Here is a 26,471-nt window from a genome sequence, read left to right on the forward strand (position 1 = left end):
AGCAAGCAGTAGGTTGTAAATTCTTCTAGTGTGGCTTTGTGGAACTGGTGCTTTCTTTCCCTCCGTTTAAGCAAGAACACTGGCAAGCTGCCTGCCCTCCCGAGAGCCTCATCCTCCAGGTTTATTTGCACACTGCTTGCCAAATGCCTAAAAAAAGGAACCAATCAGATTGCATTTGCTTAATGCATTAATGAATCTGCTTAGGTGTCATCAAGTCTAATTTCTTAGTGAGCTGTGACAGCTTAATGCCTCGGGACTGAATAGCTGAGGAGAAGTTGCAGGGTGATGGATGGCCAGAGGAGTGCTGAAACCTGAGGACTTTACCATGCCATGTCCCCCAGCCCAGAGTTAAACTCCCCTGGGTACTAATGGAAGCATGTAAACAAAAAACAAAGATGAAGGTAGGTCTCCCTTCTTGTCATTCTTGCAGCAAACATGTTATTTGCTTTGTGGTTAATGCCCTTCGCCAAAGGAACTTGAACTCCTTGGCTAGCTGCATGGGAGTAGATTTTACTTGTTAGTGTTTGAGTCATAGTTTCAAAAATTTTTTTTAAAGGATCATTTGGGAATGCAGGATTATAATAGCCTTTGTTATTCCTGGCAAAATGCATGTGAAAACCAGATTCAATGTATGCTAGCTCCTTCCCTGTCTCCTGCGGTGATGCATCAATGGCTCTGTAGCAGATACGTTTTATGTGCAAGGGCTGGTACACAAAATTCTGACACTTCTGAAAAAGCAGCCTGTAGCCAGTGGCACTGACCCTCAAAGAAACAGTGTGCTGCATGTCTCTTCACACTGGGAAGGCCACTCAGCTGCTGAAATGACAGTGGTTGGCCTTTTGGCCGGTGTGAGGAGGGTGCCTGGATCCATCCATACAAGGGTCCACCAGGGCTTTTGGGGTGAGCCTTAGCAGATGTTCAGTCCAAACAGACTGCATTAGAGCTCAGAGGAACAGGTCAGTGGTTTTCCTTCATCACACAGTTAGGCTTGCCTTAAATGGCCAGTGTAACAGGCTTCAAGGCTCTGCAGCCAGACCCTGTGTTCACTCCTTTGTTGGCTGAACCGGTGGCACGTTTTGGTCTATCTCAGGCAAGGTTCCATTGCTGAATGCTGTGCCCATCTGGATTGCAGGAGTGTGTGCAAGCCTTGTGTGCACCGCATCCCTTCTACAGCTCCTCCGGGGCTCTCCTTAGGGCTTCTTTGGGGACCAGTGGGACCAGTGAGATCCCAGTGGGCCATTCCTTTGCTTTAGGAAAAAAACTGGCCGAGAACTTCCTCTTGGACATTGTAGCTTCTCTGAGAAATTTCTAAAACTTTAAACTTCCTACAAAAGCACTAGGCATATTAGCCAAAATATAGTTCTTTTTAGTGGGAACTTAACAAGGCAAGTATTTGATGTAAAAATGAGTTGCTTTTGTTTGCACAGCTTTGTCAAATGTTTCTGAACATCTCAAATACTGTTTGGCTGAAAATTGTTTTGATCATTTTTGCCCGTCCTGTGGAAAATAGAAGACCACAACCAAACTATGTGTTTGGAGAAATATGTATTTTTATTGAAGAATATACTTCCAGTGAAGGTTTTTATTGCATCTTTAAAAAAATGCACAGACTCCAGGCTACATAAAGAAGCTTTATTCCATCTTTTAGTCTGTGTGCTGAAGGTTTTCCCCTGACATTTAAAATCAATTACAGGTTTGCTATTAGCACTGATGGAAATGAGATAAGACCTAAACTGTCATACCTTCTCATGGTTTCCTGTGGCTCCTGTGGTTAAAAAAAAACCAACCCAAACCAAACCCAAACCCCAAAAACTTGAGCAGCCAGAATCAATCAGCCCTAGGGTATATTATAATTTCATGGCCAATGTTTGCCCCACAGACGCAGAGATCTTTGACAGCTGTAGAGAGGAAGATGACTCTGCCTGAGCCTCCAGCAGAGCCTGTCACAGTATTAGACTTGCCATTAGACCCAGATTTCAAGGACACTTCTTTATTTGGGTGCTTTTCTTACACTCCTAGGTACAAACAATACAAATCTCCACTGTCTTCCAGTAACTGCTCAAAAATCATCAAATTCGGCATTATCCACATTGATATGGAGCAGCACTCAATGCCCCACAGCAGAGCATAAAACTATTCCCTGCAGGAAGCTCACCTTTTAGTCCTTTCATTTCTTGAGAGGCAGCATGTCTTGTAAAAAGCCTTGCTGAAGTCTCAGAAAATGTTGTTGACTAGATGATGGAGTTTTATGTTCAAGAAAGATGGTGGAGTCCTGGCTTTGCTTTAAGATAAAGGTGAAACCACTGACATAATTGCTCTCACTCAGATAAGGAATCAAATGACACAGCGTGAGTAACGTGTATGAAGAGAGCTTTGTTTCCTTAGCAGCTGAAGCTATCACAGTGGTATCCACAGTATCTCAGGACTGAGCGATGGGAAACCAGTGACCATCCAGGCTGAAAACTTGTGTTTCCAAGTTCTGTGCCTCAGTTTCCCCATCTGCAAAGAAGGGATAACCCTACTTAGCTAGTTTACCAAAATGCTTTCTTATCTGTGGCTGAATGGCTAGAGTTTCTTGCAGAAAAATGTGTGGTGGAGGCAAAGTGCATGCTGATGAACTTCCCTTGATCCTGAGGAAAAAAACATAGAAAGGATCTCTAGCCTAAGCAAGCTTGCAGTGTAGCTGGGCAAGACCATCAACAACATGCGGGGAAGAACATACTGTTGCAGCCGGAGTGCAGAGAGGATATGAGAAGGTATATGTGCACTGCAAAACGCAGCACTCCATTGAGCTGCTGACCCTTGTTCTTGGTGAAGCTGTGTGGGATCTACTCTGAAGGGCCTTGAGGAGCAGCTGGCTTGGGATCTACAAACTGGTTAGCAGTCACCTCTACCCAGGCACTAGTTCCATGTGAAGTTTTTCTCCCTGCCCCCAAATTCTCCTTTTTTTGGCACTCAGATAGTCTCTTCCAGATGTACTGATGTTTCAATTACCTGCCTGCCTCTAGGTGCAGTCACGGAGGCCAAATTTTGCACGGAGGCTCAAATTGCTTTGAGCTCTGCCAACATGGGATTTATGGCATTTCAATACACTTGTTGTTTGCCTCTTTTCGTGAGCAAACTCTGCTTCATACAAAAGGCTCAGCACACAACTACCAGCTTGATGAAAAAGAGCTGTCTGCTAAATGAGCTGTTCCCACCGTGCTGCCACTGCCTCAGAGTGGGCAGGGGTGATGCCATTCCTCCTCGGTTCTCCCACCGATGCGCTGTGCCTGCAGAATTCCCCCATACTTCATTTCTGGCATCTAGTGTAAACGATAGCTTGGCTATTTTTCATTTGTTATTATCGTCTGCTGTGGGCCAGTGACTGGAAATCATTTTCTGCCCAGGACTGACAGGGATAATGCGATTCAGAAGAGGAGCCGTTTCTCAAAATGTCCACAGGCTGGGCACAGCAGCTGTTTGATTTCAGCAGGGTCAGACTCGGTCCTCTAATTCCTACTATTTCCCTCCCCTGCCCCAGGAGGTTCAATGAAGGGAAAAGGAGGCAGGATTGCATCCTATACAATTGTATTTCAAAAGCACCTATATAAACAAACAAACAAAACCAAAATCCACCGCCCCTTTCACACAAGTTAAATTCAAGGTAGCCATACAAAACTTTTTCTCCACTGTAGGCACAGAGTTTTGTTTAAAATAGTGAAGGTGAAAAGGGTAATATATCCATCTACCACTGCAGTCTTCTCCATGAATTTATTGTGGTCTGTAAATACTCGGATTTTGTTGTTGTTTGGGGTTTTTTTTTTAAAGAAAAATCCACCAGCCTGTGCCTATTTTTCCTTTCTGTAGCGCTCAGGCAGCTAATTTCTGGAGCTGTAGAGGATTTGAATGGAAAGTTGTTAACAAGGAAATGGGGTCCTTCCTCATTGTGTCTCGTCTCCGTGTTTATTTTGTCGCGACGTCCTCCACTACAGGAAAGTGAAGAAGAAGCTGTTACATCACCGTCTGTTTGAGACAGGCTGTTACCTGCCTGAGTCTGGGTATCTTCCAGCTTGTGGTATGTGCTTTGCCAAGCTCTTATCAGGGACTGATGAAAGTGTGTTTCAGGACCTCTTGAAAGTTGATGGCAGGTAAAATGAGTTGCAGGCCTAATTTCTCTTGTCTCTATCTCCAATTCAAGTCTCCATCACCTTTATTACATGGGTGTTCAATAGCCTAAACAAATCTTTTCATCTGATAACATTTTTATTTTTCTATCGAAATGATCACACTTTTTTTGTCTTTCAGAAATGAATGAAACAAGATCTTTTCCAGCTGTTTGTAAGACTTACAGTAAAGAAACAGCTCTGATTCTCTGTGTCACTTTTCTCCCAGTGAATTCAGGGCTGGCCACTGTCTGACCCATGCTGTGAGATGGGGGGTACTGAGATGACTTAGCAGATCCAGCATCCCAAACATGGTTTGGTGGCTGCCACCTGGTAAAACATGTGGGAAAACATGGGCTTCTAAACATGCCTACCCTGCACCTTCATCCTTCATCTCCATGGTGGTCTGTCTGTTACCATGAAAGTACCTGTTGTTTTACAGGTTTTGAGTTTGTGTGTTCTCTGCTTGTAAACTTCATGAGCCGTTTGTATCAGAAATGCAGTCCTAAAGCCTCAGCCCTGCACTCCAAACTGTGCCGACAAATTTTCTGCTTGGCAGATGAATGGTATTGAGGGGAAAAATGGGGCTCTTGGGACAAGTGCAACTAATCTTTCTGTAGGTGCAGAAGGATTTTAAAGTCTGAGGACTGAACTCTGCATCACTGGGGCTCAATTCATGGTTCTTGCCTTGGCTTTAATGTGGTGTTGTGGGAAAGTGTTTTATTTTTTGTGGAGCTTTGATGTTGTGCAGCTGCCTCACTGTGTACAGTAGCTCACTGAAGCACTTAAAAGCAAGTCATCAGGGCCTGTAACCCCTGCAGTTGTACTTCAAGGCAGCAGAGCGGGTATAGGAGGGCTGCAGTTAGCACTTTGTGTTGCTCTGTAATAGTGGTCCGTGGTGCAGCATCGGTGGAGCTAATGGACTTTGCCCACCCCTTTAGAGGTGCACCAGCCCAGGTCTGCCTCCAACAGACAGGTACCCATGCTGACGTTCAGGAGACTGGGCATTCAGTAAAAACCATAGCAGCTGGGTTCAGTTTTCAAAATTATTTGCGCTATATTCTGGTAAACCTGGGGGGAAGGCTTTGGTCTTTTGAGTCATATCTAACTCTCAGGAATATGAGGAGTGTATTTGCATTCTCTGGCTTAGCAAAGTGGCTCGCTGGCACTGCTTTTGACATGCCTGTGCAAGAACCAGGGTATTTTTGGTTTTTTTTTTCTTTTTCCTTGTGTCCATCTGCCCCCAGACTTTGTGTTTGCAAAGGGCATCTTGAGGTGATGATTGGTTTCTTGTTTTGGTTTTCATTTTTTTTTTCCCTTGTTATATAACGACAACAGTTCTATTATGGTAAAGCAAATGAAATGCAGACCTGTACTAGACAGCAGGTGCTAGCAGCTGGTTTCTCTGTGTCCCCAGATGAGGTGCGGCTTCATGTGGCTGCTGACTCTTCAGGTAGCCAGAGCAAACAGACGGTGAGATGCTGTGCTTGGCAGAGAGTTAAAGCCTGCAATTAGCCAATATGCAGTTAACTAGATTAGCAACACGGGGAACCAAGTGGCCTTGGTTTAGGACCACATGATCCTGAATAAATTAGGTAGCAAAGCACTGTGTGTGTACAGTGTCCTGGATCACCCAAAGGTGCTAGAGGGGTTCTGGGCAATCCTGAATTGGGCTGTTTTTTTCTGCTGCCTCATGGAGGTGTCCAGTCTCTGTTCCAGTTTGTGGGTCCTCTTTGGGGACTGGTGCTGTGATGTGCTTGAGTATCTGGGACACCTCGTCCTTGTCCTCTAGGGCACACTTGCAGCTTGGAGCTTATTTGCCTGCATCCCTTTGTATCATGAGTGTACAAGAAGCATCCTGAAGTCCTTTTTTCAACCCTTACAGAAGTTAAAATATTCTCTGTGACTTCCCAGGCATACAGCAATTTCTATTCCACTGCTATATTGAAGAAGCACTGGAAATAGGCTTTTGCCTCATCAAGGTCTGATCTGGAAATGTGTCTGAGGTAGGTGATAGGTAGGTTGTCACTGTGTAGAATTAGGGTTACTCAGAATGGAGATCATTTTATAATTTCATGAAAGAATCTGAGAAAAAATATCAAATGTCCAGGTCTAAAACTTACTTTTTCACAGAAATAATTGAAACAAGCACTTTTTCACAAATCACATAATTTTTGTGGAATTATTGTGTTCTCCATCAAAAAAATTTGCAAGCTGTAGTCAAGATACTGTATCCATCAATCTGAAAGCTCCTGGTCCCCACATGTAAAGCTCTGATAATGCTTAGCTGGCACCTCTTAATATAGTACCTCTGTAAATGAGAATAGTGCTCTTAAACCCTACGTTGTTTTAGACTTCTTTTTGAAACACCTCAGCATTTTCTCTTCCAGCTGACACAATCCCAGTTGTTACCCTGCCACAGACAGTTGTCACTAGATCAAGAGAAGCTGTGTTTTGCTGGTCTCACTGCAGTTTATTTACTCTGAGGTCCTAAGTGAGGTTTAGAGCACTTTTGGCTGCCTCAGTTTCTCACTGTACTTTAACACTGCTTGAGTCACCTCATGAAGAGGTGTTAAGTGCCACTTGTGGCAATGCAAACTGCTCTGGGCTCATCAGAGGGAATTTGCAATGTAATTGTGAGTCCAAAGTACTACTGTCATAATTTTCCCTGACCTTAGTGTTTCTGAGTCTGTGTGTTTATGCTTTAAAGTGTAAAGTTGTAATTTCCTTTCCCATTTTCTTTCATGAGCTTTGTTCAGAAAACACATCTCCTTTAAGGAAACCAAGGCACTGTTTTTCTGAGATTTTTATTTCAGGCATTGGCCTCAGCATGCAGCGGTGCGGAAGTCTTCCGCTGCAACAGAGACTTCTGAAAATGTAGATGCTGAAGCCACAGGTTTTTCTACCTTGCATGTTTTCATATCTTAACAGCTCTTTTCTGCTTGCCTTCCATGGCATTGAGGTGCATGCCCTGCACACTTCACTTGTCACTCTTTGGATAATTTGATTTATTCTTCATGACAACACTTGGTGGAGGAAGGGTTGTAGAAGGTGGTATCCCTCTCAAAGCCCTCAGGCTCCTGCTGATTAGGGGACAGTGTCTAATGAATAAGGAACAGCCAGGGAGGTCTTGATGCTCCCCAGGGCTGGGCAAAACAGAGGCAGATGGAGAGAGGCAGATACAGCAGTTATCTGTGTTTTTCCTGTTGTCTGTCCAACTTTCTTCTCTCTTTTCCTATCACTGTGAATTCAGGATTGATAAAAATGAACATTTTAAAAAGGTCTGTATAAGCTCACCAGCTCCAGACCTGTCTGCTGGGCTCTAATTAACATTTGCTTTGTGCACTTGGGCCGTTTCCCTCACAGGCTCGAATGCCACGCAATATTGATCGCCCTTGCCCAATGCACAAATGAAGTTGCCATGGGGAAAGCCCAAGGGCTCCCAATCCTGCGAACAAAAAAGAAACTGCCTGCGTGCCAGGAGGCTGCTGCAAAGGGCTGTGCTGCTCAGCAAGTGTACCATGTGAAAGAAAATGTGCTGAGAGGAATAGCTGAGCAGGTTTCTGGGTACAAGCATGTAAGGTGGCATGATTTCCGTCCCTGCTGCAGACAGTGGGGGGTAGCCCTGCTCAGCCCTGTGCTCCTGCCTACAGTGCCCCAAGGCTTCAAAGCAGAGTGTGGAGGTTTAGCCAAATAAGTCCAAGATGTGTTTATTGAAATAGAGAGGCCATGCTTCATGTCTAGAGAAAGGGGATTTCAAGGCAATTTTTGTTAACTTGTGAGGAATGATTGGACTGCTCTGTCAGGGGGGACTGGCGGAGGTGCTTAGGGTGCTATGGATGGATGAGAGAGAGGGTTTGATCTCGTAGCAAGTTTTATCCCATGGCTGTCTCAAGGAATGATGTGATAGCCATCACCAGGTTCATTTCCAGGATGCACGTGAACACATGGACACTGCCCCTTCCTTGTGTAACGTAATGCATCATTACAGGGTGTGGAGGTGACATAAGAGCATGGCCACGTGGATGATGCTGCTGGAGGTGAAGTGGGTCTGACACAAGTTAGGTTCAGGAGGGAAGGTACTCTGTTCCCTGATTATGGCTGCAATCTTTTTCTTCCTTTTAGAAAGGATGAAATAAAACTTTGGCTTGCTGTTTTTAAGGCTAAGCATGTAGGCTTTCAAGTTTCTCTTTGGTTGCATCTGTCCCATCAGTTTCAGTATTACTGAGCCAAAAGAAAAGAGAGTGTAAGCTGGTGTTCTGGGAGAGAGACCGGACATTAGATGCTCCTGGGTGGTCTTAGTCTGACCAGCTGACTATCTTTGCTCTACTTTTGTCACTTTGCGTGATTTAACAATGGTCACACTTTTCAGTGCTGCTAATGCTGTTTCCCTGTAGAAGTGCTCATTTTGAGACACCCAGGAGCTTAACTTTTTCACTAGAGCTGAGCTTGTAGCTCATTGCTGGCCCCTTTAATTAAAGGGAACAACCAAACATTGTTTCGGGGAAAGTCCTTTGAAGAGCTACTGCCACCACTATTTTATGGTAACGTCCCTAGCTGATGGCTGTGCCAGCTCTGTTAGATGATGCACACACATGTAGGAAGAGACAATTCCCTGCCTTAAAGGGTTTGCCTTAAAAGAAAATACGGGCAAAGGTGAACAAGCAGAATTTCTGCTATGCTTGCTTTGCAGGCAGGAGCTGGAGTAGATTAAGTCTTGCCTGAAGCCTCCAACACAGCTGAGACAGAATTTTCCTTGTGTCTCTTAAGGTCTAAAGCAGTGCTGGAGTCTGAGGGTAGTCCTCTGCCTCTTGTTTGTAGCAAAAGGGAGAAGGCTTTTGGGAGAATTCTGTTTCATGCAGGAGATGTCACATTTGGGGACCCATTTGCTGCAGTCAGCTCATTTTTCTGCCATTCTGTGATATATAGGGTTGCCATTTTCTCACATGTCTGATTACTCAGCCTTGGAGAAGCTGAGAGAATTGTGTGGTTTAAGATGACTCATTGTAAGGCTGAATCCTTTACTCCTACAGCACCAGTACCAACGGGGTGGCTCAGCAGTGACAGGAAGATGCTTCCCTTTGGCTTTGTTGCTGCTTTTACCAAGTGAGGTGACAGTCATCTCCCCAAATCACAACCGGGTGCGTGTGCTGCCTTTGCTTGTTGGAGAAGGATTGCTAACTCCTGCAGATGGTTTTCTGTGGTTTTTTTTCCCCCGGTAGGAGCTGAATTATTGTACATTTTTACAGCTAAAAAACCCTTCCCACTTATCTGTTGGCTTGCAGGTTGGATACAATGGCTCGGGACTCGCTGCTTAGTGTCTGAATTCCTTTTCTCATAATACTTGTGTGGACACTCTCCATCCAAATCATTGTAAAGACAGGTTGAGCTGCTGTTCCCCATGGTTAACAGAGAACCTCATGTGAACCCTTGCACCTCTGCACAAAATTTCTCTATCTTTTTGTGTACATGGGTGTTTATAAAACCAGCCAGCAGTGACCTTGTTATGGAAAATTTCCAAATAAAATATTATTTTCACATTTGGAAGTAGCTTTTGAGTGAGCATAACAACAACAAAACACACACAGTAGCAAAACTAAATTTCTGCTCTGCGTTGCATATTGCATAATTATCACCAGCACAGGGGAGAGGTATAAAAAATTTGTAATGGGGCTGGTGGAGAATTCCAGTTTGGCAGCATTTAGTGGAGAGTGCAGCGACTGTGGACATGCCACATTGGAGAGGGCCAGGCTGAAGAAATTAGCTAGTCTTGCCTGAATGTGGTGCTTTCTGTAGGGCTGGTATGGATTTACACCAATCTAACTGAGAGGGGCTCCAGGCTCACACTGCCTAGCTAAGCAATTTACCATGCAGAGATGTCATCAAATCCTGCAGTGAAGGGGGTGGAAACTTGCCCCTCCCTTTTTATCAGTTTACAGCAGATGCATACTTTGCTGTTTGCTTGGGGTTGTGCACAGCTTTAGGCATGATTCTCACGCAGTGGTCGCAAGCAGGCAGGGAGGGATCGGGAACATGTTGCAGGTCAGAGTGTGTCCCTGCCTGAAGGTCTGGGTGCTGCTGAGGTCCCTCAGGTGTTTGCGGCTGTGGCACCCAGGGATCTGCCTGCCAGCCCTGCAGGCAAAAGATATTCCTTGCATCTCACGCTCAAGATTTCTTCAGAGAAGTGGTTGCTATGCAGCCTTGTTTATTCCTGGTGTCTGGCACTGTTTGCCTGCTGAGCTCGTACACCTGGAAGGGGGAGCCTGCTGTACTCCTGGAGAAGGGGTCCAGCTTGACAAATGGCTGTCCCTGCTTCCAGGTGTGGAAACACAGGGTCTGGAGCAGAAGAAATCCTTGTTTCCTTGTGGGAGGCAACCCACAGCAGGGCTTTACAGCTCCCGGGGGGAATACAAGCTTAACAACGTGGAGCTAGATTTCCACAGTGAAGGACACGCATGTTTGTGAAGGAGGTTGGTGGGTAGCCCTGTCTCATGCGCTGTTGCTTTCTTAGCAAGGTGGTGCTCCGGCAGGGGCTGGCAGGAGCCAGGCAGAGGGGTTGCTTTTACTGTGCTCTGGTGGAGGTTGCCGGGTGCAAGCGTCTCTCCCAGAAGGCAATAAAATCTGGGAGAAAGATTTGATGATTTTTCCTTTTATTTTTCTCTTTTCGAAAATTTGTTTTGAAGTCTTAAAGCCACATGAGGGAAGCTTCTGCTGGGTGACTCCAGCCGTGTGCTTCAGAGTTTGGGTGTCATTTAAAAAAGACACAGTCCGGGGACATGTGGAAGAGCAGCAATGCTTGGGTGGCGGATGGAAGGAGGGGAGAGGAGGACAGGTGGGAGCTGCAGAGCAGATGGAGTGGTTTGTTGACAGGGAAGCGGGAAGCTCCTCTTCATAAGAAGAAAAACAGCCTGGCCTCTGCCTCACCACGGGAGGCAGAGTGAGAGCTCCCACCCTGGCTCAGGTGCTGCCCTCAGGCTCCCAGGGCTTCTTTTGCTGCTGTGTGTGGGCAAATGGGCAAGTCCCCCGCTCAGCTCCTGCTCAAACTCCCCTTGCTCTGACTGAGGCCAAAAAGCAAACACTGCACCTTTGGTCCTTCCTGGGCTCACACTGTTATTTTCCAGGTAGAATCAAGGAAGGTCGAACTCAAATCAACTTTCTGAAGCGGGCCCTGCTGAGGTTTAGGTCAGCGTTATATGGCTCCTGGGGGTGACGGTTCACCCCTGCAGGATGGTAATCAAGTCTGCTCTTGCCAATGGTTTAAATTGCTGCGTTTCACTAAGTTTAAGCTTGGCACCTCACTCCAAAGGATGTGGGGGAAAAGTGCATTTTCCTGCAAGCAAAGAGAGTGGAAGCAAACTTTAGTGAGCTCACAGTCTCTCTGATACGTAAATGCCAAGTCCCAAAGCAATATCACACTGACGAACAAACTTGCCTCCAGGTTAGCCTCTGTTTTCAAAGGCATTTTTTACTAAAAGCATGAAGCTCTTAAAATTGGATCTGGGAAAGATGTAGGAGGATGAGGCGGAAAGATCCACGGTCTAACACATCTTGAATTTCTTTTAGGGTGCAGAGATGCTGGCCTGCCACAGCAGTAGAGGGAGGACAAACCAAACTCTCTGAAGGATTGAGATACAGGGACTCTGCACATTATCAGAGGTGTTTGCTGGTTACTTTCTCCCTCCGTTTCTCTTTCTCTCTCTGGAGATAATGCCTTTGCTTCACTTTTTTTTCATTCCCTTTCTTCCTGGTAATATCCATGCTCCCTCACCCCTAACAATTTAGCAAGCTGGGGCTTTGCTGCAGAGACCGCTGCTGTAATGACAGTGGTAACTGCTCCTATTTGCATAATATCCATCACCCCAGGGCATTTGAGAGCTTTGCAAAGCTTCCAAGCATCATTTGCATTTTTCAGTTGGAGATACTGACCTGTAAGAAACAAAAGTTGACTTGTTAAAAAATCTGTGGCCTGCAGAGGTCATGTTTATATGCTTCTAACTTTTTTCTGGCCTTAAGATTTGTATTTCTGGCCTTGAGATTTATATTTCTATTTCTCTGCAGGCCAGGCAATGAATCAGCAGTAGAACTAGCCTGCTTCTGCAGTCTTCCACTTTTCATGCTGTTCTTCGGCTTTGTTCACTTTTGGATGTTGGAAGTGATGCCAGTTTGGAAACGTGGTATTTTCTGTCAGGTCAGTGAGCCAAACCATTGCAAGGTTTCATCAGACAGCAGTACTGTGTTGCATGTTCATATCTGGCAGCTCTTTTTTGTCCCCTTCCCTGTAAAGCATTGCTGTTTGCTGCAGAGACAGCCTATTACTCCTTTACCTCTCCAGCTCACCCAATGCTGCCAGCTGGTAGATGATGAAAAATAGTAATTTGTCCACCTTGACTGAAGATCCTGCACTGGGGCCTCTGGGCACCATGGTGTGGGGCTCTAAGCAGCAGGTCAGATGCAAGACAGCTCCTGTGTTTAGCAGGCGTGAGCCCATGGACACTTGGGCACTCTAGGGATTTAAATGCCTGTGGAGTTAGGTGATACCTTGTAGGTTAGGTGAATGGAGGTGTTGTGGTTTAACCCCAGCTGGCAACTAAGCACCACACAGCCGCTCACTCACCTCCCTCACAGTGGGATGGGGGAGAGAATCAGAAGGGTAAAAGTGAGAAAAACTTGTGAGCTGAGATAAAGACAGTTTAATAGGTAAAGCAAAAGCTATGCACGCAAGCAAAGCAAAACAAGGAATCCATACACTTCCCATCGGCAGGCAGGTATTCAGCCATCTCCAAGAAAGCAGGGCTCCATCATGCCTAGTGGTTACTTGGGAAGACAAAATACCATCACTCCAAACATCCCCCCCTTCCTTCTTTATCCCCCAGCTTTATATGCTGAGCATGATGTTGTATGGTCTGGAATATCCCTCGGGTCAGTTGGGGTCAGCTGTCCTGGCTGTGTCCCCTCCCAACTCCTTGTGCCCCCCCAGCCTCCTCGCTGGTGGGGTGGGGTGAGAAGCGGAAAAGGCCTTGGCTCTGGGTAAGCACTGCTCAGCAGTAATTAAAACATCTCTGTATTATCGAGACTGTTTTCAGCACAAATCGAAAACATAGCCCCATACTAGCTACTATGAAGAAAATTAACTCTATCCCAGCCAAAACCAGCACAGGAGGCTTTAAATATTTCAGTGATGCTTGAATAGAGGACTTAAACCCTGAACAAGACAGAGGTGCTTAGATACTGTAAAGACCAGGGAATAAATTCTAAGCAGTGGGAACTGTTGTATTTCAAGGTTCATACAGCACTAACAACAGTACTGGGACTTTAGTGGAATAGATATAAGAGTAGTAAAATGGACAATTAAACTGGTCTCGTTAAAGGATATGCTCCTGTTTTCGCATGTCAGCCCTGCACCTCATGCTCCCAATGCTTGTTTACTCATAATGAAAAATTTCAATACAGAACTCGGATCCCATGTTGCAACTGAATGAAATTGCTTCATATCATTGAGAATTTCCCTGCCTGGTGATTACACAGGAACAGGACAGAGCCCTTAGGATGCTCACTTGGAGTTATCTTGGATTTATGCAGCTGTTTGTGGAAACCTGCTCTAGTCAGACTGCTTGGAGTTGGTTTGTGCTTTTATGAAAGATGTGTGGAACAGTATGCAGGGCCCTATCAGGAGAAAACTACTGGCCAGGGAACATATTTTAGTAGCCCTCTAGGATGGCTTCACACAGGAGTATGGGGTGGGAGACCGCTCTCCCTGAGGCAGCTGAGAGGAAGGCACTGAGGCAGACGAGCCTGGTATTTCTAAGGAAAATGCTTTTACAAATTTATAAGGAAAATGCTTTTACAAGAAACTAGTGTGAACCAACAAACAGCTGGCCTAACATTTCAAGACATGGGCCACTGGTTGGACTTAATTTGAAGATATATTAGTTCAAGGTGCTGATTGTGACTGCTTCTGTACCCAAGCCTTGAGTGTTGGGCATCTAGAGCCTTTTCAAGAGTCCTTCATGGCAGAAATCCCATGTGCCATGAAGACCTGCTCTCAGAAGAGATGGCAGCAGCTGATCGTTGCCTGCTTTTTCTAGCGCTAGGCCCTGCAGCTTTACTGCTGTCAGCTAATTTTTATGTTCATACAGCATTATCACCTGGAGGCCCCTCAGGGTGAGGACCTCTCTGCATGAGGTGCTCTGCAAACCCCTGCATGGCCTCAGCATCTCACAGTTTCAGGGTCTTCTTCAAAGTGCCTCGATAAGGAGGGGAAATCTTTCAATGCTTTTGGTCCAGGCTGGGTTATGCTCAAGGCAAAGGTGTGTCAGTGTACTTGGCTTCTTCTCATCTCATTGTGTCTGGCAGTCACAGGAGCCCACAGAGCAATCAATCACCCACCTTTGGGGAACAACGCTCTGGGCCACAGCTCTAAGAGAGACCGTCACAGTGCTCAGTGGGAGCAAACTTGTGTACAGTACTCAAATAACCGTGGTGTCCAGCACAACACCTCATTAGAGCTGGAATGAGGGCTTGTTCAAGTGCTTTTTGAAGGAGCTAATGAGGTTTGGCATTCAGATCAGCTTATTCTCAACTCTTGATTTGCTGCCCTGGGTAAGCTGCTGCTTGTGGTAACTCTTGTTTCATGGCTGAGCAGCCCTGCTCTGCTGAGAAGCAGCCATTGTAGGAGCTTTTGATAGGGGCATTGAACTTTTAAGATCTTCCAAATGAATGCTGAGGGCACAACTTGTAAAAAGAGCATCACGTGGGTGATGCTTTTCACGTTACATCTTTTGTCTGTGCTTCTTGCCATGCACAGTAAATATATGAGGAAGCAAGTTTGCTGGTTCAGAAATTCCTCAAAGTGGTAAAAGAAAACAGATTTTGGATGTGTAATCTTGCTTGGATCATTGTGCAGAATGATACAGGAGCACTTCTTGTGACCTGTGTGTCTAACCTAAGTGGCTTTGACACCAAGAACTTAGAAAAGTGGGGAGAGATGCAATTAGTAGCACAGGGATCTGCCTCATGATTCTCCTGCAGGCCTGGGGAAACTGCCCAGGTCCACTGGGCGATGGCTTTTTACTCTACATAAAAACTTCATACTACAGATGCGTTATGGCCCTGTAAGCTGAAATCCACTGGCCAAAAAAACCCCAAACAACTGTCATCACTCCAATTCCATTTTATCCTCACAACTAGCCTCTGGCTGGTGAGATACTGGGTTCAACCTCCACAGTGGCTCCAACCCTGACGGGCTCTCAAGGGTTGTTGGAATCAGCGTGTTTCACATAACAATACTGCGTTTGCTGTGCTGGGAAGTCACCAGAGAAATAGCTTGTTAGTTGGGAAAGAAAGTAATGATAGCATTAAATAATCTCTGTTTTCATTTACTGGGTGCTAATGATCCAAAGAAGCTGAAAATCCCAAAGGATGCACTTCCTTTTGATTAACCCAGCAGAAGGATGACAAGGAGTACAGTTACTGTCTACTGAAACATCACCAGGGCCTGGAGCTGTTCAAATGCAGCTGTGTTCCATTTTTTTCTTCTTCAGAAAGCCATTTTCTAACACTTTTTTTCACTCAGCAGTGAACCACTGCTACTGTTCTCCTCTGTACAGAGAATGGCACCAGCTTGTTTTCCATGCTCCTATCAACAGTGGCAAAAGATGAATCCTGCACACCCAGTGCTTCCCCCAGGCTGCAGGCAAATTGCTCTGCTATTATCATTTGGGTTACAGTGGTTTCAGTGCAAGGGAGAAAGGGGTGGCCCTACATAGCTGTACATTTGGGGCTTTCCATATCATGTAGCTGGCCTGAATTAGGTACTATGCCCTGAATTTAGGCAATCAAGCCTTTGGGGGCCATGGAGGTGCCATAAGTAACGCCCTTCCTAATTATGCTTTATAGCATGCTAGCATTTAGGTAGGACAGACTGGCAGAGGAACAAAACTGAGGCATGGAGACCCTGACTTTGTGTAACAGAGTTAAGTCAGTGGTAGAGGCAGCCTCTGTTTTAGCTACAGGATACATTCATTTCTGGTACTTACTGCTTTCTTTTGGGCATTTTTAATACCTTAAGCAATGGGACATGCTCAGCTTCATTTAGGAGGTGATCTTAACCAGGCAAAATTGCTGCTGGCATATTTCTTAGATATTCATCCTATGCAATGAGACCAAAGAAAATATACCTTAATCCCTGCTTTATGTCCTAGTCCCACTTGCAATGATACCTCTATTCCTTGTTTTAAAGTACACAGTCCAAATAGACCTATATTTGTATTTTTAAGGGTATTTAGTGCCTGCCTTTTGTTGAAGGTAGTGGGAATTAGGCTCTAAAAGCTCTCCAAGCACCTTCATTCATTGACCTTAAGCTGTCTCTGTGAATTTATCTAGACTAACAAAAAGACTGAAAGCCAGAAGTGGGTTAACCGTCTCAGCTAACTCCAGCCTTTCTGAAATCACTTGTTTTACTCCAGATGAATGCTTTGATAGCTTTTGAGCAGAGTTAAATCTCTTGGGCAGGGGGTGGAGCAGCACAGGGCCTTGCTGCAATACGAACAATTTCTATTAAAATTTGCTTGAGGATGCCATTTTATCTGATTCTAAGTTTGATTGATAGTAGGGTACCTCAAGTCCTTGTACAGCATTCCTTGTTATTTGTTTTAAGCTTACAGAACAAATTAATAGGGACCTGCCTTTTCTTCTTCCACTGAGTGCAGAGGCATTTTTCCTTCTGTAATACTTTAACTGAACTGTGTCTGTGATTGATCCTTCTGGCTGCACTGAGCTGCCATGTGATAGTCGCTCTGTTTGCAGAGCTTTGGAGGCACCTATGAGTGGATTTTCAAAAGCAGTTCACACTGGCATCCTTCTGTACTTACTGATGTTTATAGGAATTTTACTGCTGGCTTACCATTCTGACCTCTTATCCTAAGGCACGCTCTGAAAAATCCCCTCTTACCTCTCACTTAGGCCATAAGAAATGAGCTGATATGTTTAAGGAAGCCCAAGCCCTGTATAGTGACTAAAGTCTGTCAGAAGGTGAAAAGAAATCTCTATAGAGTTTTGAAGTGAAAGCAACCAAACTGGTAAGGAAACACACTGCAGGGACTGAAGCTGATGAGTGTCACATTTTGCTATAGCACTAACCTGAAGGGCTAAACCCAAACTTCCTTTACTCTCATATACCTGTGCACTATAACACCGTCTACAACTCCACTGGTCCTGTGGGATGTGCATTTGCTGATGTGAGCATGGCATATAGTTTCTGGATAGCTGGCATCCCTAAATATGCGTTATGCCGTAGCCTCAGGCTTTCTGAGGTGCTGCAAGTGCTATAGGTAACTCAGCAACACTATAAATGCAGGCAATTTAGCTACAAGGGCAGTTGTTTCAACTGCTTTTCTCCTTCCTTTCCCACTTGGTGGCAGATCTGGCAGTATTTGGCTTGTGTTTTAAATTGTGGCTCAGACTACTCATGGATGTGTGATAAAATCTTATCTATCCCTTTCTATGGAAAAAATCTTGCAGATGGGTGGAAAGTGCTAGAGATAGGGGTTACACATCAGTCTCCAGTATTGTTAGCCCAGTGCCCCCCCCTTAAATCCAGGTACATTTGTATTAAAAAGGAGCAAATTATTCTAACCCCCATTTTTTTGGTTGCTCTTGGGGCAAGTCCAACGTGGCCTTACAAATCTTTGTTATCAAATGTGTGAAATGATGCTCCTGCTGCAGCGGCTGTGCCGAGTTCAGTGGGAACAACTCCAGCATGCTGCACTGGGTCCAGCAGCAGTGGGTGCGGTGAGAGACTTGCCTCTGCTGCCATGCTCACACAGCCATGGGGAGAACAGCTGCTGGGGTGGAGTTATGTCTCCTCCATTATGCCGACAGCAGTCTTCCTCCAGCATTTGGACTTTATGGCCGTGATTTTGACAGAATTTGGAAAATGCATAGCTTGAATATATTTTTATGCTGTTTTAACACCACCTGACTTGAGCAGTTTCATATGCAGGAACCCTTGTACACAGGGCAATGCCAGGGATCGGTGGCTGCCACTTGCACTAGCAGTGTTATTTTTCCGTATAGGCTCCTGATGCTGCCAGGAAACCCACCAGCAGTTGTATCAGGCTCAGCGACCAGCGGCACATCAAGTAGACTCTCATCTGCAAAGAGCCAATTGCCTCCCCTGCCATGGAAACACAAGATGATTTCGCAGCAGGTAAAGGGCTGCAGCAGACTGGAGACTTCTTCATCCAGGGCTTGTTGCAATCCCGTTCCTGCAGCCTTTGCCTGGAAGATGTTCGCCTACAGCGGCCGTGCCACTGCCCAGGAATGCTGCTTGGCTCAGGGAGGCAGAGCATGTACAAAAGCTGCATTCAAAGCGCTGATCACGAGACCCTGGAGATGCTGGCAAGTGCAGCAGCTATTCTTCATGCTGTACAAGTGTATCTTCATGCTGAAAGCCCAGCCTCAGAGGCTGGGTAGTGGGGAGGATATTGGTCAGGACAAGGGGTAGGGAAACACGCTGTGTATAATTTTGAATTTTCAGGAACAGCCAAGATGAGAAATTTTTTGAGGCAGGCCATGTTTATGTTGGTTTTGAGTGTCTCTGCAGTAAAGAAAGTAGGGAATAAACCCGTGTAACAGTGAAGCAGGAAAAAGGAGAATGTTTGGATGGACAATTTGCATCCTACAGATACAGTAATCAAATAAGCCCACTGAATATTGGGGACGTCTAATGCAGAGTGCAAACCTTCTTTTAGTATAACACCTGGTGATTCATTGTTTGTGTCCTCATACTTTCTTTACTTTGATGAGAAATAAAAAACCCAACAAAACCCAACCCCAAATTGAGTGGGAAATACAGAAACAAAGGACTTTCAAACTAGTTTTGGAAAGCTTCTACTTACTAGACATTGCCAAATCCTAGAGCCTGTTGTAGGTTGCCTACCCTTTGAAAGGAAAGGAAAGAATTCCTGTAGTCCTGGATGGGCAACTAGCAAAACACATGCAAATTAGTAGAATGTTCAGCTGTCAGTGCCATAGCGATGGAATGCAGGTGCCTCACCAGGCAGAGTAGGCTGAAGTCAAACACACAGTTGCAGAGGTCAGGACTGCAGGTCACTACTGGTATGTATCCTGGTTTGACCCCAGCTGGCAACTAAGAACCACACAGCCGCTTGCTTCCTCACCCCTGGTGGGATGGAGAAGGGAATCGGAAGGGTAAAGGTGAGAAAATTCATGGGTTGAGCTATAGTTCAATAGGTAAAGCAAAAGCTGCGTGCGCAAGCAAAGCAAAATAAGGAATTAATTCACCACTTCCCATCAGCAGGCAGGTGTTCAGCCATCTTCAGGAAAGCAGGGCTCCATCATGCCTAGTGGTTACTTGGGAAGACAAAATACCATCACTCCAAACACCCCCCCCTTCCTTCTTTATCCCCCAGCTTTATATGCTGAGCATGATGTTGTATGGTCTGGAATATCCCTCGGGTCAGCTGGGGTCAGCTGTCCTGGCTGTGTCCCCTCCCAACTCCTTGTGCCCCCCCAGCCTCCTCGCTGGTGGGGTGGGGTGAGAAGCAGAAAAGGCCTTGGCTCTGGGTGAGCACTGCTCAGCAGTAACTAAAACATCCCTGTATTACTGAGGCTGTTTTCAGCACAAATCGAAAACATAGCCCCATACTAGCTACTATGAAGAAAATTAACTCTATCCCAGCCAAAACCAGCACAGTGTGTTAGTCTTCTATGGAGAAAGGGTGTCTGTTTTTACCTCTCTATATCAAATGCTGCAAATTTGAGTAATTTGTATTGTCCTTATTTTAAGGCCAAGTACCACGGCCCAGGTTCTCTCTACTATGGGACTATTCCCAGGTTCAAACCCAGATACACAGCTCTGCGAGGCGGAAGCATTGATTCGAACCTGCAGTTTTGTGGCAGCAGCTGGATTGCTGAAGAAGGTGAGAATGGAAAGGGGTTGAATATGCAATGGTGGCCTCAGCCAAATGGACACCCCCCCCCCCCCGCCCCCCCCCCGATTTCAGGGAGAAATGGTCCTTGGAGGTCAGTCCTCATGTGCTGGCTCTGTATCAGAGTAGGTGGCTGGCAGAGAGCTGCAGAAGATCCTGCCCTCCTCCAGTGGTGTGCATGGCATCACATCTCTGTCACTAGTTCATTATGCTTTCTCCTTTATCAACGGTAGCTAAATAACTACTACTGCCAGCCAGGACAGGGCCTGTGGCCCAGCTGGCTATAAATTTGGCATGGGAATGAGATGTGAGTTCTGTTCCTATCATTGCTATCCATGTGTGGTCTTGCAATAGGTAAATTCCCAGTTCTTCCTCTGCTTGCCCATCAGATCAGACCTTGAGGATGGGATGGTGCTATAGAAACACTGGCAAGGTCTGCCTACTTGCTGAGATGTCTTTATGCTTTCCAGAAATACCAGTAGCACCGTGTGGGTCTATTGGTAGCCTTCACAGAAGCCAAGTCCTGAAATGGGAATCTTTTTTTCCCCTCTTACCAGTGGGGCCTTCAACCTCTCTCTCCTGGCTTGCTAGCTCAATGCTGTTCAGAAGAATTAAACTGATGCTAGTTTTATGAAAAATAAAACCAAACTGATCTTCTGAATGATTAAAAAAAAGTTGAATGCCTTACTCATTAGAGGGGTTGATTGTAAATATGTGAGGTCAACTAACTCACTTGTTCCCTTTTACCTGATCTACAGCTTCTTTTCAGTCCATATTAACAACCCAGATGAAGAAGCAGCCTAGTTTATGGGATGGGGATGGGAATGGAGCTGGCAAATCTCTGCACCCAAGGGCCATCTCTCCTCTGGCTGGCTGGTTCAGCAAGGCTAGTGTGCATGATGTCAGCGCTGGGGCTGGAGGTTCTCTCTCCCGCCTTTCTCACCAAGCCTTGACCCAGGACCCCCGAGAGAGGGATGTGAGCAGTGCTGCCCTGGAAACCATTCAGATCAAGGACAAGCTGAAGTCAAGGATGATGTCTGAGGACCTGTTAGCCTCACAGAGAGGTAAGGTGGGAGCCTGCATGCTCTCTTGTGGGAAGAAGGGTCTTTCCCCAGCCTACAGAGCTAGCGCACATTCCCAGTGAACATTTCTCCCCTGCACGTGCCCCCCTGCAATAACCTGCCCTGCTCTCGGTCCCCTGCGTAGCCCTCCTGTTGCTGTAAGGGTGTACAACTGTGGGGCAGGGAGAGGACCAGAAGGATGTATGTGCAGGAGATGTATTCTGTGTAAGCACAGGTCCATGGGCTCCCTGTTGCCTGACAGGAGCCCGGAGGACCAGGGTGTTCCTCTGGTGGCTCTGTGGAAGTGGGAAAGTATTGTCCACTGGCCTGCTTCAAGTGGCTGCCAGCATGAGCATGTTTCCCTGTGCAGTTATTTAGAAGTTTCCAAGAAATCTGTCTAATGAAATATCTAGCTTCTGGTGCTTTAGGTTTGTAGTGCTGCTCCTATTACGCTTTGTGTCTCCACTTTGCAGGCCTGACTGACTGCAGTGACCCTAAGGGGGTTACCCTGAAGCGAGTAGTTTCTATGCCAGCTTCCCAGAGGCTCCTGGTAACCTCCAAGCCCATGTCTCCCATCCAGAACAGCCTTCCTTTCTCAGAGCCCAGCAGGACGAGCAACGGAGAGCAGGAGCATGGGGAAAACGACACAGGCTGTGATGACAGTGATGGGAATAACAAGGAGCTGATGTCAGAGGGAAAAGGATATAAAGTAAGGAAACCAAGCCATATCACATGTGGTGGATCTTCAGTTTATTTCCTGTAGGCAGAGCTCTGAGATCTTCTTCCCCTGTGGTGTGAGCCCAGGGAAGCAGCTGAGCCAGGGAAGAGTTCAGCTGGACATCATGCTTCAGGCTGTCTTTGCAACACGTGTACTGCAGACTTCATGTCCTCAACATATATCAGTAGGAGAAGAGGTCTTTAAATATTTTCTGTGCTCTCTAATGGCTCCTGCTGTGTTTTATGATTGAAAAAACACCAGCAACCAGTTGGAGCAACTAAATGTGTCTAATCTGGTGAAGCATATCCTTCTACAGTTAGTGAAATACACGTATCTGTGAACCATCTGTACATTGCAGTTACTGTTGCAGACCCACCAGTGTCTTGGTGGCTTTTTATATCAGCTCTGTCTGTTTTGGATGGAAAAAGATGTTTGCTGGAGCAGGCAGTCCTCCAAACTAAAGTTTAGGTTGCCTCAGCTTTTGAGTTGTACAGCTATCTCGAATAATATTTCTGCAGTTCAGCGGCTTCTGTGCAGCTTCATCCTCTCCCATGGGTCTGCCCAGGGGTAGGTTATGGGAACTGGCAATTCTGGCCATGGGGAATGGAGTCCAGACCCCATCTACTCAATTGCCTTTGCAGGAGGGACAGAAGCTGCAGTTGTTTTGGTTTTGCCATGGTGGGGAGGAGAAGGCAGATGAATAACAGCTTTTGTAAACAGGATACCTAATAAAAGGCTAGCGTACTTTATTTCAGCCCTGCAGATACAGGGCCAAATGTATCCCTGACGTTAACTCTGTTGGTTTCACTGGAGTTTGAACAGGTCCTGATTTGGCTCTTTAGCTGTAACAAGAATGATGGGATACTAAGGAAGGGTACGCGTCTGCCCCTGCTCCCTCCACCCCCCTTCCTAGCCATGGCATGGGGAGCCTGAAGTAATTTCAGCAGGCAGGGAGGCCCTACACAGAGCAGCAGGGTAGGGAGCTCTGCTGAACTTCGTAAATGACAGTGAGCTTGAGATGATGGATTGTCTGGGAGCTGGAGAGAACCAAGCATCCTGAGAGCACATTAGCGTCTGGGCCGAAATGCTGGTTGGGGACTGTAGGAAGGGCAGAAGCAGAAAAAAATACGGGCTTGAAAAAAGCAAGTTTTGACAGTGTGCAAAATGACTTTGTGGGGACTTGGCTGGAGTTCAGCAATGGCTGGTAGGTGCTTTAGGGACAGCGAGAGGATAGTGATCTAAACCCATTCCCATACCATCAGAAAGGCTAATAGAGGCAATGGCACCCCAGAACATCCTTATGCCAAGCAAACGGATGTCAGGTGGGAATGCAGCCACTGCCAGAGAGGTGAGCGAAGGGAGAGACCTGGCAACAGTGTGGGACATGGTCTCTCCCTCACCACTTCTCTTCCCATTGCCCATCCTAGGCCAAGCTGCTCCACCAGTCTTACTTTTCTTCTCCTGTCAAGTCCTAGCTAAAAGCATGGCTAAACTTTTTGTGACATCAAAGGGGGAAGGCTGGATGCTCAAGCTGAGCACTGTGTTCTACTATTTCCAGGCTTCCCTGCTGCCTTTCCATTGCAGTGGTGGAGATGGGAAGAAGTCACTGACAGTGGATTTGATTCCCCCTATCCCCAAATCAGCAAGACCATCTGATGGGGCTCCTGGCAGCGCTGCAGTGCCTCTCCCAAGCTCTCAGCACCTGGTTTTCCAAGAGGGTCTGGAGATGAGGTAAGCCAAGGTGACTGCCTCTCTAATATGCCATTCATCTCACACTTCTCGTCTCTTGAGGTTATTTTTCACAGTCAGCTTTCCAATACGTTTACGCAAACTTCTGTGCATTCACAATTTTTCTTATCTATGATGATCCAGCACAATGTCAAAACCAACATCATACACTCTAAGGGCAGGGGTGGGGGGTGGGTGGAGGAAGCAGGACTTAAGAGGACCTTAAAAGCAGATCCTCTGCTGGACTCTGATACTGATTCATTCTGTAATCTTTGTGGTGCCATTTGGGAACTGTATTGCATGGATCTGAATACAGCATCTGGTTTTGTGTGTGATCTTTGACTGCCAATTTCTGTACCTGCAAGAATATGTTAGGGCAAATATTGGCTATTGTATAGCTGTCTGCAAATTCAGATGCTGCTTATGTAAACGTCAGCCGTAACTTCTCTGTGTCGTGTCTGGGCCTTCACTGTGAAATGAGAGCCCAGATAAATCTCGGTTTATAGATGTATAATCCTATAGATGTTTAATATTTACATATGGTTTTAAGATCAAAGGGGGCAAGTTGCTAGAGAACAGTTACAGGGCTGTAACTGATGGAAAGATATTTGCTTGGATATGCACAGGGAAATCTAGCTGTCAACCTTATCCTAGTTATAACAATAAATAAGGAGTCATAGAAATATAGTTCCAATTTAAAAGCTTCAGCATAGCTTTTAAAGTGCAATCTGAATATACTTACCTACCAGGTGAGTTGGAAAAAACCTTTTTCTTCTTGAAAGAGCAGGGAGGTGTAATATTATTCTCAGGAGATAGCAGTGGTATTACCATGTGTAACCAAGATACTGTCATCAGTTGAAGTCATGACCAGGCAAAGTTAGGCTTCTGCAGCAGTATAAAGGTAGCTGCCCACAATACAGACTTATGACTGGCTTAACATCTCTTGCTGATTCAGAAAGGATGTATGTAACAGTGAGCCACTTATCTCCAAAAGGAGAGACAGCAAAATTGGATATTTAAGGCCCAAATTGAAGAATGACTCCTGTGTTTCAGCTGGAGCTTGATGAGCTCTGTGTGACTCCAGCAACTGAAAGTTTAATGGCAGTTAATCAACTTTGCATATTGCTGGTTTTATGGGTTGCATTTGCTCCTTCATTGGAACAACCATGCTAAGAAAGTTTGCCTCCTTTAATGCTATCCCCCCTTTCTCTTTCTATCTCTTCATATATTCTTTTATCCTCAATTCTCTTAAGGCCAAGATCAGGCAGCAGCAGTGAAGAGAAGACCCTTGAATCTCTAGGTAGGTACAAGGCATGGCTGTCCTAAAATGACAATAGGAATCCTGACCCATGGGTGGCATTGTGAAAGTTTGGTTGAAAACCATCCTGTAACTTTTTTTAATTCCTTGATGTGCTCAGATGGCTCCCCCAGAACCCAGTCACTGGGAAATGTGCTCTGGTGATCCAGTGAAAATGACTCCAGCATGGACTTATGAATGACAGGAGCTGGAGGGGTACCTTGGGGCCCTGGAAATGCACAGTAGGAAAAGAAAACGTTCCTCTACCTCATGCTCATACCTTTTATCCCCCTGCACACTCTCTAATGTCATGAAGATTAGAGAAAAACAAGGCATTTCACATGAAATGAGAAATGTTCCCACTCCTTCCTCCTACACTTGAAGGAGAAAACCTTCCATTGGTGCAGTTTCTGAACCAAACCCTTTGAGATCTGAAGTAGATTCATCAACTTTGCTTATTTTTGCACTGGGAGAAATAGTGAAACCTTGTGTGATAGGAAGTCCTTGTGAACTTTCCATTTACAGAGAAAGAGACTTAAAAAAGGATCCAGCCTATGCAGGATCTGAGCTTTCCATCCTCTTAAAGCACAAGCCTAAATTAAATGCTGAGTAATGAACTGAAGTTTCCTCTGTGCAACTCATTTACTTCAAACCACATATGCTAGCTTTATGATTACAAATCTCTACCCCTACTCTATCTGCATATGTCAGTATTGCAAACTGAGGCTGGGGTAGGAGATGCCTACTGGCTTCTCCCCCCTCCCCACCTTGCATTATCACTAGTAATAAGAGTTCTGTGAGACAAAATGTGGTGTCTGGTGCATCTGTGTCAGCCAATACTTCTAAGTTGAAAACCTCAATGACACCATTGCTGTCCCTTTGCCATCTGTGGGTTTGTAGTGATAGGAGAGATGAGAATTTAACAAATAATTTTGCTGGTGCAGAAAAAGGCATAAGATCCACTGGTCCCTTAGCTCAGTGTTAGTTCTGCCAAATAACGGGCATGCCCCATAGGAATGATTCCTTTATTACTGGTATGCAGCTAGTATGCTGAATGCAACTAGGGAGAAGTACTGCTGAGTAAGTAAGGTGACATTTTTGCTGGATACATTCTGGACTAGAAATGAGCTATATTGTTAAACCATCTCTCTCTTTTATTATTGATCTGACCATTCTGCAGGGAAAAAAATCCTGATTTAAGAAAGTTATTCCTTTTTTACTGCTTGGCTATCACATGATTTTATCATCTGTGAAACCATGTAAGGAATGATTAGTTCTCTGAGTTTTAACAGCTCTGTTGGAGAATATTTCAGAATGAGCTGCACTGTGCTGTTCCCATTAAGAAAATCAGCCTTTAGTCAGGCTGCCCAGAAAGTGGGCTGGTCTGCTACAATTTAGAATGAAACTCCTTGGGGAGAATGAATTCTCTAACTTCAAGAACACAATTCTGGTTTTGGTAACACTCTAGCAATCCTAAGCTTTTCTCTAAATGCCCTCTAAAATATTCTAGCAAAGAGGAGGAAATCTTGATTCTTACCTCTACAAAGGCATATAGCTATTAAAAAGCAGGAG

The 26,471-nt window shown here is 45.5% G+C and overlaps 1 protein-coding gene across 7 annotated transcripts in view; it reads left to right on the forward strand.

Annotated features, from left to right (window-relative positions):
- The first annotated feature begins 246 nt into the window (after positions 1 to 246).
- The window catches only part of TOGARAM2 (TOG array regulator of axonemal microtubules 2), a 53,696-nt gene continuing 27,471 nt past the window's right edge, over positions 247 to 26,471 (forward strand). For 3 of the 7 annotated variants that reach the window (XM_052806150.1, XM_052806154.1, XM_052806157.1), the window contains exons 1-8: positions 247 to 401; positions 3,850 to 4,130; positions 18,219 to 18,351; positions 19,954 to 20,086; positions 20,854 to 21,159; positions 21,630 to 21,865; positions 23,433 to 23,605; positions 24,856 to 24,902. In XM_052806150.1, coding sequence (XP_052662110.1) covers positions 4,060 to 4,130; positions 18,219 to 18,351; positions 19,954 to 20,086; positions 20,854 to 21,159; positions 21,630 to 21,865; positions 23,433 to 23,605; positions 24,856 to 24,902 — 1,099 coding nt within the window. In that variant the 5' untranslated portion in view covers positions 247 to 401; positions 3,850 to 4,059. Of the gene's footprint in view, positions 402 to 3,849; positions 4,131 to 11,708; positions 11,802 to 12,203; positions 12,334 to 18,218; positions 18,352 to 19,953; positions 20,087 to 20,853; positions 21,160 to 21,629; positions 21,866 to 23,432; positions 23,606 to 24,855; positions 24,903 to 26,471 lie in introns of all 7 variants that reach the window. The other 4 variants (XM_052806152.1, XM_052806156.1, XM_052806153.1 and 1 more) reach the window with 4 other exon arrangements.

Source organism: Harpia harpyja, chromosome 13, assembly GCF_026419915.1.
Source record: "Harpia harpyja isolate bHarHar1 chromosome 13, bHarHar1 primary haplotype, whole genome shotgun sequence".
Classification (NCBI taxonomy): Eukaryota; Metazoa; Chordata; class Aves; order Accipitriformes; family Accipitridae; genus Harpia; species Harpia harpyja.